Source organism: Rhamphochromis longiceps, linkage group LG9 (genome assembly GCF_057381845.1).
Source record: "Rhamphochromis longiceps isolate RC_006_pf linkage group LG9, R_longiceps_female_GT1.1, whole genome shotgun sequence".
In the NCBI taxonomy this organism is placed as follows: Eukaryota; Metazoa; Chordata; class Actinopteri; order Cichliformes; family Cichlidae; genus Rhamphochromis; species Rhamphochromis longiceps.
In genome coordinates this window covers 20,823,516-20,844,927 of record NC_140565.1, presented here as the reverse complement: position 1 = coordinate 20,844,927, position 21,412 = coordinate 20,823,516, and the positions used below count along the sequence as shown (strand labels likewise).

The window sequence follows — 21,412 nt, the reverse complement described above, 5'->3', positions numbered from 1 at the left end:
AGCTTCCTGCTAACTTCTAACTCCGTTAAATGTAATAACTTTTGTTTTCATGGATGCCTGGAAGTTAAACTTTATAGTTACACCTGGTAAAGCAGCAATGCTGATCGTTTTATTAAAGATGAAAGAATTTAGACAGTTTTTAACTCTAAGTGATGCTGCAGTGTTGTTTGACCTGAAGCATACAGAGTTTAGGACCCAGATTACTCCCAGATTTAAGAGCATCTTAGTCCGACAAATATGACAATAACAACGGCCGCTTGCATGTTCTGCAAAAAAATGTGCTTTGTTGTGTATCTGACGGACAAACACCAAACCAGTTCCACATCACGGAAGTTGCACCATTTTTACAAACCAATTCTGGTTCATCTGTTTCACTCAACAATCGGCCATGTGTGTATGAAAACAAAGGCACTGCGCATGCGCGTTTTACTCCCATTCTATCGCGATATTTCATTTTCCTATCGTTGCCTAACAATATAATATGGCCCAGCCCTACTCACAAGTCAATTTTTTGCAGAACTTTATAATAATAGCACACTATTGAGCAAGATTAAGGTATTAGTAAGGTATTATATATCATTTATACAGCATTACTCCTCCTTAGTAGGCCATTTATAAATACAGATATGTTATTAGGACTATGATTATTACAAGCAGTGATGTAGCAACATTGACAGCTGTATATGGTATAATAGTAACAGATGGATAAGCATATCTGTATTTATAAATGGCATGATAAGGAGGAGTAATGATATCTAAATGATGAAGTGCTTGCTATTACCTTACTAGTCTTATACCTAATAATGATACCTATATCTAACACACAGATTATTATAAAGTGCTGCCCAACTTTTCTATTCATGTTTCTAGCTTGTTTACTGTACATGCAAATGCAATGAAAACAGAAAAATGCAGTCACCTGCTGCAGGTTTTTCACAACCTAAACAGCTTGAATGCCAGTAATAATGCTTGAATTGACAAACTAGAGTTTAGCGATCCGTCTCAATACAGCCCAGGGTCACAGTCAAACGCATCAGTCCAACACGCTGACACTAACCTTCAACAGCACAAGATTAACGCAAGCAAATTCACAGTAGCAGGTCCCCGATCCCTGTCAGTAGGCTGCGCAACATAATATCGCCTAATATTTACAATCTATGTTGATCTGAGAAAGGTGGGAGTCACGGAAAATTTTCACTGAAGACTTCAGTAAAGTTTCAAGTTAATCATCTTTTGGGAAGATGATCAGTGTCGTTCAATCGTATTTTCCTCATCACCTAAGTATGAAGTGTAACCACCACATTCTGCCTAACCCACAAAAACCAAGAGAAATCATTTTATTTACATGCACCATGCATCCACATCTATCACCTTAATAACTACTCTTTAAGCTGGTGCTAACACCTGATTAATCATCACGTTCCCTCTACATTCGAAGACTCTCACAGCACGTGAGACAAATGAATGGTTTAAACTCAAGTGAGAGATAATGCTTTGCTTGATTTCACTCATTACTGCAAAACGAATCAAAACAATCACAGCAAGATTAATTTATTGCATTACCTGTTAATCACAGCATGCTTTTGAAGACTATATGACGTCTGAGTGACTGACACCCAACTCGCCAGGAGCAGAGAAAGGAGGACGACTCTCCTCCTTTTTTAAACTTCTCTCTCCATTTTCATGAAATATTACTTCCTGTTCACTGACAGTTTATTTTACACTCCCATGAAATACTGAGTTAATTTCATGACTTCATAACTGCTGTAGTCATTACTGTTGATGGTTGGGAAACTACATCCTTTTATATTTTTTCATATAATAATATTAAAACCATTATTTAGTAATAAAAGAGAACCAATATGAGCATCAGCAGGATAAGGAGTACTGTGCCATGGTTCTGGTTTCTTGTTGAATATTTCCTTTTTTGGGATTTAACTGATTTCCTTTCTTGTGTTGTTAAAAGTCTCATCTTTTTCCTCCTCTTCACCTTTTGTCAGTGTGTTAGTTCCTTCATTTTCCTTCGTTAATACCTCTTTGGGAATTGCTTTGATGATGCAGAAATATAATCTCATGTCTGTCAGGAAAGCTGGACTGGACTGAAAATGAGTGAAAAATCAGCCAAAGAAAAACTTTGAAACCACTTTAAACCACTTTATAAAATTACAAGAAAGTCTGACCCATTGGAAACAAATGATAAAGAAATGAGCCTTGAGACTATCGTGCAGTTAGGTCAATTGGGTCATTTTAATTCATTGCTAGGTGTTTGCTAGGTAACATGAAAACATCATTATATCTGATATACTACTGACAATGTATGAGTTCACACACACACACACACACACACACACACACACACACACACACACACACACACACACACACACACACACAGATTTTGTGTATTACAGTAACATTTACAGCATAGTAGATATACTGTAACGACACACCACTACAACCTCAGCACCTAAGGCCCCCAGAAACTCAAAGATCATTTGTTCATTCCTCACAAGTCATATGGTAATTAAAAGGAGTCATTTTACTAATATCATAAAGGTATACAATTTAACAGGCAATTCTCTTAGTTTAAACTTCAAACGTATTACCAACCTGTTGTAATGCCCATTCTTTCTAGCTTACAGGCACCCCAGAAAATATTTAGTGAATTAGTACAACACCTGAGCTTGTAAAGCTCAACCAGGGTCACATCCAGACCCTTGATGATAACTTTAGCCAACAAATGCATTGGTTGAAAAGGTTAATTAGAGATGATAGTTTATAATACTGCACATATGTTGACTACCAAGTCACTGCTCTACATTTACCCACAAGTCCTGGCAGTACATACAAATAAAAAGTATACAAGATGCCTTTTTTTTAAAAATAGGAAACAAATAAAAACATTGTCAACAATATTTTATATACTCCTGGTACTTTAATTAAAAACATTTTTTGTATTTTGTTATTCGAAATAACATCTGGAAAGCATAAATGTACTTGGTGTAGCAAAAATGAAAACCGTCAGAGGCAGTCCATCCATCCAACGTTTGTTAACGTGAAATACTGATTTCTGTTTATCAATTATCTAGCAATAGCATGCATATAACCAGGGGTTAAAGTGGACTGGCACTTCCATTGATGAGTGATTAAATCCAGTAGGCAGATTAATGCATATTACTATTAAACGAGTTGATTTTTCATGTGCCTGGTGTTACATCCAGTGACAGCATGGAGACGTTTGCTCAGTGATGAGAAAATAATGTTGTCGCTGCTTTCACCATTTTCTGGTGGTACTTTAGCGGACAGCTAGTGGTACTGAAGAGAAGCGTGCATAAACGGAATAACGTTTTTTTTAAAGTGGCAGAAAATGTCAAATGCAACTTTTCAAACAGCACAACAAATACCAGCAAACACACAAATTGTTTGTGTGCTACTTGTTACAAAATGAGCTAAATTACAGCTGCTATATTTCACAGGGAGAAGAAAGAAAAATGTTAATGTGCGGCATTGATAGATGGAGAAAGATGTAAGAAAGACAGGAAAACAGAGGAAGATGAGAGATTATTTTCAAAGGTAAGGACTTCCCTGCAAGTTATGAACTGGAAATTTAAGGATATTTGCAAGTAATATCCTTAATCATTTTAGAGTTTTTAACTCAGATATTGGATCTACGTGATGTATTGCTGGATTACATTTTTGTGAAATATCTTGGGAAACCAACTGAATCAGTGTTATTCAAAGGTGGGTTAGTTTGGAGTACTGCATCAAAGTTTACAGCAATGCACTATGTTAGACTGGCTGCATCTAGGGTATTGTTACTAGGGTACATCAAGGTAGCGGACATTAACACTGTGTAATTATGTCTTCCAACAAACTGCCACATTGAAATGAACTTCTAATTAATTGCCTTGAGACAACTGCTGTTGTGATTTGGTATTATATATATATAAAACTGGATTGAACTGAATTAATCAAGCCATTAAAAGTGCATAAGGTACCAGTTTGATGCCACCATGTTGCCCCGCTATCTTGAGTTCTGCCTAACCTAGTTATGTATGTAGCTAAAGACCGGCTCAATATGTAGCATCTCAAAGGCGGAGGAAAAGAGAACTTGTGTTTTTATACATCTTAAATAGGGTCCTCCACAGTACAACAACGTTAGATCCACTTCAAAAACAGTTTCACTAATGTTAACTAACAGCAGCTAACATAGGCTAACAGCAGCTAACATAGGCTAACAGCAGCTAACAGCAGCACTTACTGACAGTAAAAGTTCAGCTCAACAACTCACTTCAGTTTTGCTGTTATCAAACAGAAGAGAGCTTCACTGACTCATATATGACTTCTTTCACAAAGTTTTCAGCCTCTTGCAGAGTAAACAGACGTTGACTGACAGCTTTGAACTTAGTTCATGTGAACTTAGCTGTGAACTTAGCTAGGATTATGCACTTGAACTGGGAGGCTTACAAAACAAAACTCACTCGACTGTAATCTGCAATCTACTTATATCTAGTATTGAGATTTTACACATTGCAGCTTTAAGGTGTTTATGCCATTGTTTATGTTTTATACTAGCTTTATATGGTCTATGAGTTAGAATACAGCTCATAAAACAACAACGTATAAGGAGTGAAAAGAAAAGATTTCTGCTCAAACTGATGACTTTATTTAGTTTAGTTACATGTAAATTTCCACCTAATTTTGTTACACAACTACAGTGTAAAATGTTGATTTGTACACGTTCAGTTTATACCAAGCACATTTTCCTTACAGATTAGGTATTCAAATAAATAAACCTTTGCTTTTATACATTTCTGTTTCATTTTACTCTGAATTATTGCTTTTTGTATATTGAGAGTGAAAATTTCATTTATTTTTTTCAGAGTGTATCTTTTTGAATTTAGTTAAATCCACAAAGAGCAGTAAATAGTAAAATAGTAGTGAATAGTGAGGAGCAGCACAGGTCAGCTGATCACAGCCTTACCCGGCCTTGACGTAATTCTTTTCTCCGGTCTGTCAAATCCTACTTTAACCCCTAAAATACACAAAACAAAACATCCGTTTCTCTTTCGAAAACAAAGACATCAATGCAGCACAGACGCTGAAGTGATTCACTATAGTCTGTCCATTCAAGCAGACCATCTGTGACAATATCTATCTTCTTTCTCTTTTCCTCAACTGAAAGAAGAAAGAGAGTAAGAAATGAGATTTCTTTGTTTAGTCACAGATGTGAAGCTTCGGCTGTAAAGGCATTGAGAGTAAATCTGAAGGACACGAGTTTAAAAAGAAAGTAAAGCTAACAAAAAAAAAAAAAAAAATCCAAGACAGGCAATATGTAATTGCAAAAAGATAAATGACCGTTCAGCTTTTTTTCTTATGTAGAGCCATTGACAAGATCAAACATTCTTGGTGAAGTAAAAAGTGTTAATTTACTGTAAGAAGGGAGCTGGGGTGGAAAGAAACTTGGCTCAATTGCAAAAGTGTGATTTATATATAACCTTTTTGGACTTTGTAGATGATATTAAAAAAGTTTTATTGCTTATTTTTCTTGTCTTAGTTCATTGAAACAGCAGCAGCCCCTTCCTCTCCTTTGTGTTAGGATGCCTGGGTTTTTGAGTTTATTATATTATTTATAATTTCTAGTCTTTGGGTTTTTGTTAGAGTCATGTCTTATGGTTTGTCTCTGTGAAATCCTTAGTTGCTGTCTCCCCTGTCCGCTATATCCCCGTGTCCAGTCAGTGTCTGTGTCTGCCCTGGTCACACGTCTCTGTTCCCTCTGCCTGCATGTGAGTGTGTGTCTTTTGTTCAGTCTGTGTTATGTGTTTCCTGTTTTACTTTGAAGGTCTCTGTCTTATCTCAGTGTGTTCAGATTACGCTTCTTTGTCTCGTTAGTCCTGATTTGCCCCAGCTGTGTTTCCCTCCTGTTGTCCATTCCCTGATTGCTCCCTCTGTGTATTTAAGCCCTGTGTTTCAGTTTGTCATTGTTGCGATCTGCCTTTATCTTGCTGTGTGTTTAGTCTGTGTAGGTGTATTTTGTATTCTTAGTTTTTGTTACCCTTTTGAGTTCAGCATTAAAGCTGTTTTGAGTTACTTTCTGTCTCCGGAGTCTGCACACAGCTGTCACATAACGCTTTGTGTCTGTACGTCGTCCAGAATAAAGGTTAAGCAGGGGTCTGAGCAGTTTTCTTCCAGACTGTGATCGAGTCTGTCCAGACTTTACATCTAGTCCTCGGCTTTGTCCATTCATTACATCTACAGTAACCTCAGTGAAGTTTTAACGTTAACATCAAGCGCTTTTTCAAATTCTATATGCACCATACATACACATTGCAGGTTCAACACAGAACACTAGTATTATGTGGAGACACTTCAATCAGAACAATGTCCTTCCACACAGCACGATGACGTAGTTGTTTAACAGTGCAGTTCACTGTGCAGCAAGCTCAGCATAGCTATAGGCTTTCTGTGCATTAGGTTGACAACACATCAGCTTAAAACCTCAATCAGACATGACGGGTATTATGACAGTGCTTATCAGCTCTCTCTGCTTCAGGCTGTGTGCACGCTCACATAAAAGGTGTCATTTGGCTCTCCTTCTGCACAAAATGGACCAATTGAAGGCTGCCTATTTTTGTCAAAGACACTATCAGAAAAACCGGTGATAGGGACAGATAAAGAATGGGATGTGAAAATATAATCGCAAAAGGCAACACAGATCCTGCAAATGAGTCAAGAGAGGTAATATATTTAGAGATGTAATATATTTATTTTAACCCTCGTGTGCTTGACATTTATTTCTTAACCGTCACTCTTTGACAGCTGCTACCTTATAGTTCTGACAACATATTTATATTTATACATGAGTGCATATCCTCGTGAGAGAGAGAGATGTTGAAAGCAATGTAATTTGTGGTCACATCCAAGTTAAATTTAATTATTCTTTAATTTAGTTTTCTCATCTTTACTCTTTTACCTGCAGTTCCAGCAGCATAAAATAGACTTGGTGGTAAATTACAATCAAATGTAAAAGAATTTATGCATTTATACATCTGCATAACCAACTGAATGCAGGTAAATTCTGTACAGTAAAACTTCACTCCACGACTTCCTTTGAGGTATTAAGCACAACTTAATAAGTTGCAAAATCGATTCCTTCAGAAAACCCTCACAGCACGTGATCAGGAATCAGGGAAAATGTGGTAGAAAAAGACAAATTTGAACAGAGTCTGAAATGAGATTTGCAGATTAGATTTTTTTAAGCTTTTCTCAGTGAAAGCCAAAATGAGACCTTTTATTTTTTTAATAACTTTCAGAATGTGATCCGTGATTTTACCACAGCCACACTCGATTACTGCAGTTCTTTATATGCCAGAGCGTGCCAGGCACGTTTATGACGATTGCAGTTAGTCCAAAATGCTGATACTCGTAAATGAAAAGATGAACCTATTAAACTTACCTTGGTATCGTTAAACTGGCTACCTGTACAGCTTAGGATTCATTTTAAAACCCTTGTAATTGCTTGCATCGGCTTGCCCCTGAGATGTTTGATATTTATGGTTTTATTCCGCTTATCAGAGGCTTGAGTCAGCTGAACACTTCCAAGCACCAAACCTCTACAGCTAATCGGTAAGCTTCACTAACAGTAGTCATCAGTTTAGCTCAGTGGGTGAGCAGACGACAGTATGCCGCATGTCTAGAGGCCTGGCTTTGATTCAACCTGCATGTCCTCCCGTTCTCTCTCTCTCTCTCCCCACTATCCTGTCTGTGTTCCCCGCTCCACTATTACATAAATAGGACTGTTTTAACATTAAAGTTGATAATCATGTGCTTTGGTTGATTTTAGGCTGACACGGTTAAATTCTTTTTGCATTTTAATAAAATGGATACATGCAAAACCTTTTGATATTTTATGGATTTGTCGTGTCAAAAATGATGAAATGAAGCTTTTTATGGGCCTCATGAATCAATATCCAATCCAATCTCCCCTGAGATGTTTGCTGCAGGCTTTCTGTTGGGCATCCAGTGACTGTCCTTGATATTTTAAAAGTCCATTTGTGTGCAAGGAGAAAATTTTATCTTCAGTGTCTACCCAAAGGCTCAACTGTATGCAAATAACCTTTTAAATATGAAAATACTCACAGTTATAAAAGAATAAATAAATGTGTTAGCCCGTGACAGCACTGCTGAGCGAAGTCCTGCTATGGCATCTTTAGGCTTTTTGGCCACAAAGCAGTTATTTCCTTCATAAAGAAAATTACATACATTTAAATGACGGTTAGTTTTCTTCTTCTTGAGCTTATTTTACGGAAGAGCACATAGAGAACATCTGTTATTCCTTCTTTTGTGCACTTGCACTGAATGTAATCGATTTACCTTTCTGATGGTCACTGAAGTAGCTGAAATAAGGCGGGCAGGTTATTGTAACCACCTCTCCGACCCGAGCTGAAGGCCAGCAGGCGATGATGTCCCACATGCCTTGGCACCCTGCCAGGTGAACATAATAACATCAACATGGCATCGCTCATATTGTAAGAGACACACGTGCAAGCACCAACACCACGATGACAAAATGAAATCATGTCCAACACTAAAGCCAAATTGAATAAGTAATTAATGGCAAGCAGCAGCTGCGTGTTATCACTCAGTTTCACTTTAGGGACTTAGTTACAGGTTTAGAGTTTTGTAAATGTCATAATATGGGTTAAAGAAAAACTCATTCATGGTGGTTTCATCTTCTATGCCTCCAGTCTTCAAGCAACAGATGAATTTTTATTTTTAAACATATTGATTTGTCACAATCAATATTTAATCAGCTTGACATTTATCTGAGATAATGGACTGCCTGAGAGTCTCAGTGGAAAGTTTATCAGAGACACTAATATGGAGTTAGGCCCCTACCTTAATAATAATTATTCTACAGATGAAACAATTTTGGGGGGAAAGATGGAGATTTTCATCCACAGTTGCTGCAGGTTTGCTGAGATCTGGTGACTGTGGATGCCGTTTGAGTCCAGTGAACTCACTGTCATATATAAGAAATGATACTGAGTTTAAGATGATTCGAGCTTTGTGAGATGGTGATACGTGGTAAAATGGACCCATGCTTTCATGTCGTTTACATCAAATTCTGACTCTACAGGGTGGGCCATTTATATGGATACACCGCAATAAAATGGGAATGGTTGGTGATATTAAAGTCCTGTTTGTGGCACATTAGTATATGTGAGGGGGCAAACTCCTCAAGATGGGTGGTGACCATGGTGGCCATTTAGAAGTCGGCCATCTTGGATACAACTTTTGTTTTTTCAATAGGAAGAGGGCCATGTGACACACCAAACTTATTGGTAATGTCACAAGAAAAACAATGGTGACCCCCTTAGACTTTTATCTTTGGGGTCATCTGAAGGCAATTGTCTATGATGTGAAGATACGAGATGTGCAGCACCTGAAACTACGGATACTGGATGCCTGTGCTGGCATTTCTCCTGCGGTGTTGCTGTCAGTGTGTGAAGAGTGAGAGAAGAGGGTTGCATTGACAATCCAACACAATGGGCAGCACATTGAACACATTTTATAAGTGGTCAGAAACTTGTAAATAACTCATGAAAGAATAAAGTTACGTTGAAACCAAGCACACCATTGTTTTTCTTTGATCTATTATTATTTTGAACATATTTTTAATTGTTTTTATTTTAAGTATTTTAAATTCTTAATTCATTTTTATTATTTTATTTATAATTAGTTATTATTTTTTTATTAATCTAATAAAATCTAATAAAAAATACATATTTCTAAATAATAATTTTGAAAAACAAAAGTGAAAACCTAGCAGTCTGAAAGTGTTATTCAGCTGCACCTTTCAAATACATGACTTACTTGACAACACCCGAGTTAACCCCAGGAAATGATGACGTGAGCAATGCAAAGCAAACAAACAGCTTCATTATGACATATTGTGCAATCACCATATTGTCCTTTAATAAAATGTTTATACTTGATTAATGCTACAAGCTAAAATCTACTTTCGATCAAAATGTTTTAATGTCCAAAATATTATAAGAAAACCAAGGAACTGCTGAAGGATCCCTTGATGTATTATGTTGCACCGCCATAGTCTGTAAGCTTATGGTTCCCCACAAACACTCATGTTAACTCAGTTACTCAGGATGTGACCCCTGACTGCCACTTCAACTATGTTCTGGTTGAGGAAGTAGATAAGAAAGTAGAAAAATAAGGGCCATTACAGCAATAAAGAACGCTGTTTCCACTGTTACCTTAACGCAGCATGCCGTATGTACAGCACGTGTAGTGATTTTTTATTAAAATGAAAGGAAATGGAGATAGTGCCAACAACGTTTAACATCAATATTTCACTGCGTTCCTAAAGTCACAGGAAGGACGGCCAAGCAGATATCTCAGTGGGCCAAAAAGAGAAGCATACATTACATTTTGAATCTAAATTGGTGTCTGAGTTAAAAGGCATTGGTGTAGTTTTAGCTACTTTAACAGGATAAAAGTGTACTACTGTTATGCATGTGGCTTACTGCTGTGCCTCCTTGTTTGTGTCTCCTGCTGTTTGTCTGTCATTGTGTTACATGTTTCTATTTCAGTCTCTTCCTGTTTTATTTTGAAAGTTATTTTCCCTCTCGTGTCTGAATGTGGCTGTTATGTCCTGAAGAAATGTATTTCTGAAATATACATTCACACACTGTCTGACCTCACCTTACTATATATTTACCAACTATGCCTCCCTTTTTCTTTAAGTAGCCTTTTGCACACCCTAAAGAGCTGGAGAGACTACATATGTTTTCCATAATGACCTGAAGTGACGTTCCCAGAGGTGCTATTTTCACAGCGCTCTTTCTCCAGCTGGATCTCGTTCACCACGTCGCACATCTGCACTGACAGCACCTACGGATGAAACAGAAAGCACATTTAAGTTTCAGGAGTGAAAAAATGCCTCTATTGTCCTGCAACAGAAAGAACTTCTATTTAGCAAGGCGCACACAAGAACACCAGAAAATATGAGTTTGCAGTTATATTAGTAAACATTTTCTCGTCACCGTCACCAGCTTTTCATGCTATATTTTATTAGACTGAACTAATGACTAATAATACGCTAAGTAGAAAGAAATGTTCTCAAACTGAGCCTTTTTTCCAGGGAAATAGATTTTCTTGTGCAAATAAATTAGGGAGAGGAGAAGGGAGCCACTGAGTAATCTGCTGTGACTGTTCATCTGTGTCAACACACGCTGAAAAATGCAGGATGACGGCTGCTAGTGGAGAGCCGGTGGGTCAATGAAAATGTGTAAGACGAGCAGTGAGGAGCTTGAGAAGGTCACTGGAGATGAGGAGAGAAAAGTCGGCGTGAAGCAGAGCGTATTCATGAACTCCTAGTGAAGAGCTTCAGTGTGCACCTTGCTAACCAAGCGGCAACGCTCAAAGCAGCAAAGGTCACAGTGAGGAGGGCTAAAGCACAAAGATGCATTTACGCTTGTTCGACTCATCCTCTCTATAAGTGGTTCTTCATGAGTCCCGGCCACCAGCTGTCAAACATCAAATGATCCTCATCAATCATCCAGAAATGTCCTACTTAGTGCAGGGTTGAGTTCCCAAATGATATTACGCTGCTGTAAACAGCAGTCAGCGATGCAATGCGCACCCCGGGTGAGAGAAACACCTCAAACCATCACAAATGAAAAAGGACACGTCTCATGTTAGTAGTTTAATGAGGCATGGGATAGTCAGAGGTTCATCTGTTAAACAAGGGATCCTCTCGCAGCACGAACACTGATATATCAGTGTTACATTATCATACGCTGATATGAGCCCAATATTCGTCTTAACTGCCACAGGTCAAACACCAAATGAGGTGACATTTACACATGCTATTAATGTCCCGCTTTATCAGCTGTCATAAAACAGTGATGAGAGGACCTACAAGCAGAACACAGAGGCAGGTGGGAGACACAAAACAAAAACAGAAGCACAAAAGCACAGTCACACTAGATTAAAAATAGAACACTAACCCGCGTGATTAGTGAAAATTGACGGCTTTCCAGTGACCTAATTGAACTACAAGGAGATGGGGTGATTAACTGGTCGCTCATAGGTTAAGCATGCAATACCCTCAACCTCTAGATGATCACTTTCGATGTCAAGGTGATTGCTCAAGACACCTGGTGGGAAGCAACCTGTCTCCAAACAATCATCGTCTGACTTGGACTGACTGCAATCACTCTTCATTAGTGAAGCTTTGCAAACAATTGCCATCTAATTTATAAACATAGATTTCTATGACATTACAATCAGTCTGAGTGTGTCTGCTGTGATCAGTGCAACTTGTCTGCAACGTGTTTCTTTGCGATAGGAGACTTGACCTAACTGGTTGCCAGTGTTATATTCCTGTTTAAAACTGAGGTTACTCAGTAAGCAGTATCAAAAACAAGCAGTATCACATGCACTCAGGACCATAACATCAACAGGGAGCCCCCCAGTGCTACCCCTGTGTCCTAGTAGACACGCCTACAGTTATTGCATTCACAAAATGTTCAGAAAACCTGACCTCTCACCTTGACCTTGAGGTCGAGGTCACTGAGATTCGAGTTCGGCTGAGATTTTTAGCAGGTATATCTATGAAATCGAGTTGTCCAGCTGCCCGACAGGGTAACAACAATACCCCATCAGCCTTTTTTAGTAGTAAAAATCTATTCAAGTTTAACGTTTAAGCGACACCTACTTTTACTTTTAGTTAAAGTTCAAATAGTAGAATCCAAGTGGGATCCAGCTTTGGGAACAACAAATTAGTGCAGCCTCAATGCTTCTGGCAGCAACAGAGTTAGTTCAAAAACAACTCCCCACTCATTATATTAGACTTAGATTAAAATATTATGAAGAGCAGTAAATTATTCTTGAATGAGATCAGGAAGGCTGGAGTGCTTTATTTCACAACTCTGTTTTTATTCATGCATAAATAACGCTTACAGGAGCACTTACAGGATTTTTTTTTTTTAGATTCGGGTGGCACAGGGGGATCCAGCAATGAGTAAGGGGGTGGGGGGTTGTTTCTACCAGATGTTGACCAGCTGACCATTCGCTGAGTTACAATGATGGTAACGAGCACAGACCTCCTGCCTCCATACATTAGGAGAGCAGTAATTAATAGCAGGTGCCCTGATGCACAAGATCTAACAGCGATTTAACCGGATAAGAAATAATCTGTTTTCAACAGTAAATATATTAAATTTTAACAGAGTGGTAGGACTAGCGAGACCTCTTTATCCCCTGTGTAGCTTCCACCCATTGTTGCATTTTGTTCCAGGGGCCTCCCTTCGGCCCCACCTTTGACACTTTGATGAAAACTATATATAACTGATGAGGATGTCTGTGAATCTAGGAACCCACCTTTGTTGTCACAGCTTTGCTAACCTAACATAAAGATAATTAAAAGATGCCCCCAGTGACTGACCTGCAAACAATGATTGATCAAACACAAGAAAAGCTGTCAGAAGAAGCTACTTCTGGTTGCTCCCATATGCTGTGGAATCACCACAGTGGGTTTGATTTTGTTTGACATGGTAGTTTGTACACCAGTTACCCTTCCAGTCATTCCCCAAGATCAAACTGTTTAACGGTCGGCAATCAGAAGAATGACATTTAAAAAATTACTTGGGATTGCTTTTTGTTCTGCCAGGGCTATGGTTCCAGACTGAGTCCTTCCTTCTTGGATATTGATAATTCAAACATTGTAAAGTATAATAAGATGGCTTTCCTTTAAAAAGTTAGCAAAATAAACAATTTTAATGATGAAGTTCAGTGCACGGTACGAACCATGTAAAATCTCGCTGTAATTTGCCTGTCTACACTGCACTGCCTTCCCTGAGTGTTACTCATTGCCTCGCTTGCTCTCTTGAAGGTCATCCTGACACTCTCATAATCCACACAGCTTTGGGATGAGAGTCTTTGCCTGTGACTGATTACAGCAGAAAGTCCAACATATCCTCAGGAAATGGTAGCAGCACTGCTTGAAAAGAAAGAAAACTGCTAACTCTCATGTTGGGCAGACCTTTCAGTAACCCTGTTTTTCATTAGAATGATGTTGATTGTAAGACAATGTAAAAATGAAGCACTTTAGAGATGATCTGGGTCCAGAAACCTCTCTGAGTGGAAAATGCTATCCTCATAGTGAGTTTACATTGCAGACTACAAGTTCCTCCAGTCCGTGACAGAAAGTTTTATTATGTGCACGAGTGATTTAACATCTCCACTGCAATTATAATGTCAAGTACAGTGACGGTTACATTAGTCACTAAAAGCTCCTTTAAAAAAAATCATTACACCATTGAGAATATTTGTTTGCTATCAGTATAGTGTTATTAAATGTGTGCAAAATGGTGTAGTAATGATATCACTGTAATAGGGTTCACCAATGCACTAAATGTACTGATAAAAACATTATATTTACTTTGGCAGATGCAGATTAAAGCTGATTTGCATCTGTAGTCGCCAAATGTTGGACAACCCCACAGCAGTCTGATTACCCAGCGTCAAATATTCACTCACTGGCCACTTTAGTTATACCTTACTTGTATTGTGTTGGGCTACTTCATGGCTGACTGAACTATGTGACAGAAACATCAGAGATTAGGTTCACAGTGACATGATAGTGTCATGCAGTTGCTGCAGATTTGAGCAATTTTAGCACCACGAACTAACCGTTTGAGCCACTGTTTTGAGTTTGTAGCTGACAGGAGTAGACCTTGGTGTGGTCTTCTGTTCCCAGAGCCCATCTGCTTCAAGGTTTACCATGTTGTGCATTCAGATATGCTCTTCTGCATACCTTAGTTTTAACATGTGATAATTTAAGTTACTGTTGCCTTCCTATCAGCTCAAATTCTCCTCAACTTGGCATTTTCACCCATAGAACTGGGTGTTTGATGTTTGATAGTTGTACAGATCTCTGTAAACCCTAGAGATGGTTGTGTGAGAGAATTCGAGTAGATCAGCAGTTTCTGCAATACTCAGACCGACACCAACAACCATGCCAAAGTGACTTAAATCACCTTTCTTGCACATTCTGATACTCAGCTTGAACCTCAGCAGGTCATTCTGAGCATCCCTACAAGCCTAAATGGTTTGAGTTGCTGCCTTGTGATTGGTTATTTAGTGTGTTAAGCAGCTAACCTACTGCAGAATTTAGCAGCGAAACAAATAGTAAATTGTCTGGTACTTATAGAGTGCCTTTCTACTCTGAGTCTGCAGAAGATGTTTTTACCAAAAGATTCATTCACCCATTCATACAGCACTGTATTCTATGCCTTTAAGCACTTCAGTCACATGGATCTCACACTGTCTAATGGATCCATCAAGAGTCAAGTGAAATTCAGTGTCTTGCCCAAGGGCACTTTGAAATTTTGGAGGACCTGAAGATCAAGCCACCAACCTTCTGTATAGAAAGTGACCAGCTCTACCTCCGGAGTCCCAGCTGTCCTATCAGGTACTTCATCGTGGGGACCAAAAATAGAGAGCAAAAAGCAGTTTTATGTCCTAATGTCTTAGAAAAATCCCTCCGAGTAATTAACTATGTGTGAAAATCTAAATTTCTTTGACTTGTAATCTACTGTCAGGTGTTTTCTGATTACTTGGCGTCTGGTGTCTTTTGTATGGCCACTGTTTCAGGACTTCGGGTCGATGTCTGTCAACTGTGATTGGTCAATAGAAATCAGACTACGAAATAAAATGTAAAAAACAGGACAATAAATTGTGTCCCTTTCATACAGACTCTATTAACATGCAAATATTTGCTTATAGAGATTAATGTACTTATATTTTGTATTTCACGTTTGTTCTGCTGCCCCCTACTGGCAGGGTTTAACCAAAGGACTTAAAGCAAGAGACTCAATAAGTTTAAATAATTAAACTTTATCTGTTTGTGTTTTCAACTCTAGTGATTATGCATGCTGACTCCCCACAGTATAACAGGGCCATCCTGAATCTCATTAACACTCTCATTATCTTTACAATGACAAATCTGCATTTAAATTCTTTTTTTTATGTTTATTTGAATAAATTGCATTTTCTAAAAACAATAATAATAATAATAAAAAGATCTGGGTAACAGCCAACAATTTTAAAAATGTCAATGATAATTAAAGTTGCTTCGTGTCTTGCAGCTTTTGCAAAATGTAACTCATTTTGAATGTGACGTTTCCCAAAAGCCACTAATGCTGCATAAACAGAAGAAAAACTGAAACAAAGTCCCTCATCAGGGAAGAAAACAGACATAGCAGTGGAATGTGAGCATGGCTTTCTACTGTAGGCTGCTGGGATCAAGCTTTCTCTATTGCATGGAGGTAGTTTATTAGTTCACATAATCCTGTATATTGTGAATAGAGCCAGAGCACACAAAGAGGTAGACCAATGATAAAACAGTCATCAGAGTTCACAGCAAGGGATTCATACAGCTGGAGTGATACAGGAGGGGAGGAGATGCGACAGTGATCTATAACTGGGCTCAAAAAGGAGGAGACAAAAACTAAGTGCTTGCCGCTTGAGATACTGGAAACCTACTAATACCAAGCACTTAGACAGCCACCTATGGAGATGACTGTATTGAGGAATGAATCAAAATGTCAGCGCCAAACTACGCAAAATTGTACAGATGATAAGTGGACCTCATCAAAGACTTAGCTACAAGCACATATACACACAGAACACGTATGCACGTTGTCTCAGGGTGGAAAACGTTGAATAAATACCTGCAGGATTTAAAGTTTTGGTTGCGTAGACCTCATCGTGAGCAGTGCAAGGAAGTATTTAGTGATTGTTGTTATTCAAAGTGGCTCCCAGTCTGGCATTGTTTGAGATAACAATCAAATTCTAAAAAGGAGGAAGAGCTGACAGAAGAATGAAAGGTGAAACTCGTGTCTGACATTGTGGACTAATATGTTTTTCCCAATTCTACACTTCACTGAACAAAACAAAAACGAGCAGCATCTACATAATGGTTGCCTGTTGTTAAAAATCTGACAAAAAACGAAGGCTTGAACACCGTGCAAGCCAAACAAACAAAAGCACAGGACACGTCTGACACGACTTGAGCAGTATTTTGAATTGCTCTCAGTTACTGAGAACAATGTGCTTATGCATGGTCTTCAAAGAGCTTGAGTGATTATCATGTTGTTTCTGAATGATCAAACATCAGGCTGTGGATTTATGTGGTTCCAATTATGCAGTGCCGTTTCCAGTTGCCAGTACAAGTGCCAAAATTAGCTGACGGAGTAGCTGCTGCCACATATCTGTAACCAATAACCCAAAGCAGCTCTGCTTTAACACAACTTGTTGCTCTATGATCAGTTCAGAGTGAGCTTTCATCAATTGTGCGGTATTTGTGAAATACAATCTTTGATAAATAAAGCTAAAATTTTGGAATATTTCACATCAGTCTTTCACAGCGCAGTTTTCTCCATGTACATCCTAATGGGCCAAACGTCTGTTTGTCTGTTTGTTTGTTTGTTGGTCCACAAACTCCTCCAACACAATCAGGAGCTGAACAACCAAACTTGACACACAGGTACCTCTCCGGCCACAGAAGGTTCTTATCAATATTACATATATGATGTAATCCTGTTGCCTAGCAACCACCTACCAATGGGCTCAAATGAATAACTTTTAATGTCCGTGCACCTATAACATCCCGAAAAATCATTGTTTTATTTTACATCCAGCACAGCAACATCTAATTTATATGCACAAAACTATGACATGACATATTATGATGCCACTGTGTTGCCATAAGAGGCTACATAATGGACAACACAATAGTAGACTACAGCCAGATTTATATAATAGAGCAGGCTTTGAGTGTTGCAGGGATTAATTTTTATACAATAGGCCTCATATTTATCTTTTACTTATTTATATAAATAAGATTTACAACCCCTGTTTTTTCAATGTGATTAAGTATTACAGTTTGCCAACAGCATGAAGAGACCAAACAATACCGTAATATCTGCACGTGCTAGTATTTAAAAAAGATCATATTACATGCACGTTTAGAAATATAGGCCTGCTTTGAACTGCATTCTTGTGGCCTTCTGCTTCCTTAGACAACTGTTTTTGTTTGCACACCGTTATTTCTGAAGCATTCTTTATGCTTATCCTTTGAAAGTAATCCTATAATGCTACAGATATTTTCATTTCTATTTTTACGCAGTCAAAGTTTGGAAATGCTGACTTACTGTGTGACTGCAGAGAGAGTGGAAACATCTCTAAACTTTAAGAGCCCGTGGTGGAAGAAGTATTCAGTGCCTTCACTTGCTTACTTTAAGAAGCAATATGATACTACTGTTGAAATACTCCACGAGTAAAAGTGTTTTACTATCTTCCATGATGTTTTAGGGGTAATATAACTGATTCATTAATGCGTTTGCTGAATTTTACTGCTGCAGAAATTTAAGGTTGAGCTATTTTGAACTTCATAAACTGTCGGACGGTTTAATCTGCACCATGTGTTTGTAGGATCAGAGCCCTGTGAGAACTATGCATCTCAAAGTCCTGTTTTCTGCATTTTCTAGCTTTATTTTACATTTATAACCTGCTAATATTTAAAAAGAATTGTCAGCCAACAAAGGAACACTATATCCTTCAGCCTGATTTAATTTTAAAATCTCCAAATTTGGCGATTTGCGGTTTGCCTCGACGTGAGAGGAGGAATATGATAGTTTTAATATGCCACTAAAGCTTATGGACAAATACATAATATTAATATTTGTCTCTGAGATGGAGTAGAGATTTAAATTATCATAAAATTCAAAACAGCACCTGAGTAAATGTACTTAGTTACATTCAGCCACTGGTACAGACACATAAGGATATTAAGGCAGAGAATATATTTGCTTTTTTTTACACACTTGAACCAAAACAGAAAAGTCATTTTCACGCATCGGAACGGAAACGGTTTGAAGAAATAAAATACGTTTGTGCTGCACCTCCCACACCACCCCACAGCGTAAATGGGTTTCTGTGATTATTTGGAAGAAAAGTTCCTTAAGGTTTTTCTCGACTGGTTTCATATTCAGAGAGAGACGAGGAAGAGAAATCATTATTGCCCCCATCCTCACCTCCCACCACCACCTCTCATCCCTGTCCCTGCTCTTCTCCTTCTCCCATCTGCATTCGGTTAAATCAATAACAGCAACATCCAGCCACTAACATACCCTTTTTAACCACTTTCTTCACTTCACTCAGCACCACAACTCCTTATTGGACATATTCATATTGATGAAACATGTCACGGTGTGTTATTATAAAGCAGCCATCTAAGGACTTAGGGGGAAAAAAAGAGACAAATATACGGCATATGAGCCAATAAAGTATGTCAACTAATCACACATCTGGCTAAGCTAAAACGTCAGGCTGAGCCTGATATCAAAGAGTCATGAGAGGTGAGCGGGGAGAAATTCTCACACAGGCAAATACAGTAGATGTTCACAGTGTAATCTGCCTGATAAGAGCTTCTGTGGAAAGCATTGAGGAAGCCGTGCTTCAGGGACAGATGACTCAGATCAGCACAAAATTATAACTATTAGTAGATATTTGTCTATTTCTTTTCTCTCCCACATGTCTGAAAATTGTAACAAAAAGCCTCTTCAGTTCGCTGAAACTACAGGTTCCTGACAGAGATTAGATGAATAACGAGCAAACCTCTGCCCTCAGTTACTGAAATGCAGTGAGAGCCCTCTTCACATTCCAAATATTCTCAAATATTGACTGTTGTGAACCGGTGCTATTGTGTAGTAAAAAAAATAAAACTGAAGTGAAATTGACATAACATTTCTGAAAAATGAGGCAAAACCTGACGGCGCTTCGGTTTGTTGCTCACAAAAGGACCGAAAGGTACAACCGAGCAGACCAGCAGAGACTCATGCCTCACTCCTGCTTACGTCTACAGTGAGTGTAATTTTAAGGAGATGCGGGAAAGCCTATGCATCCATCACTCACAGTGCAGGCTTAGAAAAACTCCCTGCAGAAACACTGAGTGCCACTAAAAGGTGACTTATTGCCAGGTGGCAATGCTCAAAGGCTTTCTATGTAATTATATAAACCTAGAGAGACTACAACTATTTACTAGAGTAGTAAAAATAGAGCCTAGGTAAATTACTCCACTCATCCACCTGGGAGAATGGATGAAAATAGTGGGGAGCCCTGTATGAGGTGTCCACTTGTATACAATAAATCAAACAGGCGGAGGAACAAAGTAAAAAGCAGCCAGGCTGGTGGATTTCACACACAAAGGTTTCTGATCTGAACCACTATCATGTGCGATCTTTAAGAATTTAGAGGACTTTTTATTTTACTACACTGACGGTTTTTTTTTTTTTTTAAAAGCCAACTGTTCACGTTGCCAGCTACTGAAATTACCCAACCACACATATATTGCTGGGTGAAAGCAGCCTAGTTTATCTTTCTAAAGCCAGATGTCTTACGAGGAGATGAACAGGAAATATCATAGAGCAGGAAAAGTAAAATAGAAGTAAAAGGGTTTTTGTTTTATTACATTAAACACACTCGAAAATGTTTTTTAAGAGTCCAACAGCGGATTTAATCTAATATGCCTGTAGTAAAAGTATAAATTAATGGTTTCAGTATGAAGAGAGACAGAGACTTACTTTTGGCAGGTATCCGCACAACACCAGAAGGAGCAGCTGTGCAGAATCCATCCTGTCCTTAGATTTTTTTTTATTCTCTTTGGGTAAAAAAAACAACCTCCTTTGGAGACTGGTTTAGGTGTTTGAGGAGAAGTGAGTGCGTATGTTTACGCGTGTTTAGGTGTGTGAGGTAAACCGCCTACGCTCCATCGGATTGCGCTTTTCTGTGTGCGCTCCTCCGGCAGGAGAGCTGCGTCTGCTTCCCTGTACCCGCCCCCTCTCCCATTCACAACTCCACGCCGCCTGTCACGTCCCTGAAGACTGCTGACAAGTCTGTCAGGCTGGTTAATTGTGAACACAATGCATGCTTTTGTAGACAAACACGCCGATTCTCCACAGCGGGGCTAGTGGCAACACACACTGCGGAATAAACCCTGCAAGTGTGGGTTGGTGTTTTCCTGCAGATTTTCTGAAGTATTGTGTTGCATGTGTTAGAACCATAGATGATTGCATTATTCAAAGAGTCAAAACATTGATTATGGAGAGACTGAGAATATTACAATCCGAAATAAACATGACATACAATTTTATATGTTTCTCCCAGAAACATGAAATATTTACCAAGCTGACTCACTAAATATTTGTCGTGCGTATTGTTTTCGTGCTTAGTGTTTTCTTCTTCGAGTGCGTCACTACTTTGCATTTCACTACCATCAAATGTATATCAAGAGGGGGCTGTGAAACTAACTGCAAGGAAGCATGGA

General features: G+C 38.5%; 1 protein-coding gene across 1 annotated transcript in view; it reads right to left on the bottom strand.

Moving 5' to 3' along the window:
• The window catches only part of vipr1b (vasoactive intestinal peptide receptor 1b), a 51,887-nt gene extending 31,018 nt beyond the window's left edge, over window positions 1-20,869 (bottom strand). Inside the window, exons 1-3 of the mRNA XM_085418780.1 lie at window positions 20,670-20,869; window positions 10,821-10,911; window positions 8,374-8,484 (exon numbers count right to left, since the gene is read on the bottom strand). Coding sequence (XP_085274906.1) covers window positions 8,374-8,484; window positions 10,821-10,911; window positions 20,670-20,720 — 253 coding nt within the window. The 5' untranslated portion in view covers window positions 20,721-20,869. The remainder of the gene's footprint in view (window positions 1-8,373; window positions 8,485-10,820; window positions 10,912-20,669) is intronic.
• Between the last annotated feature and the right edge of the window lie 543 nt (window positions 20,870-21,412).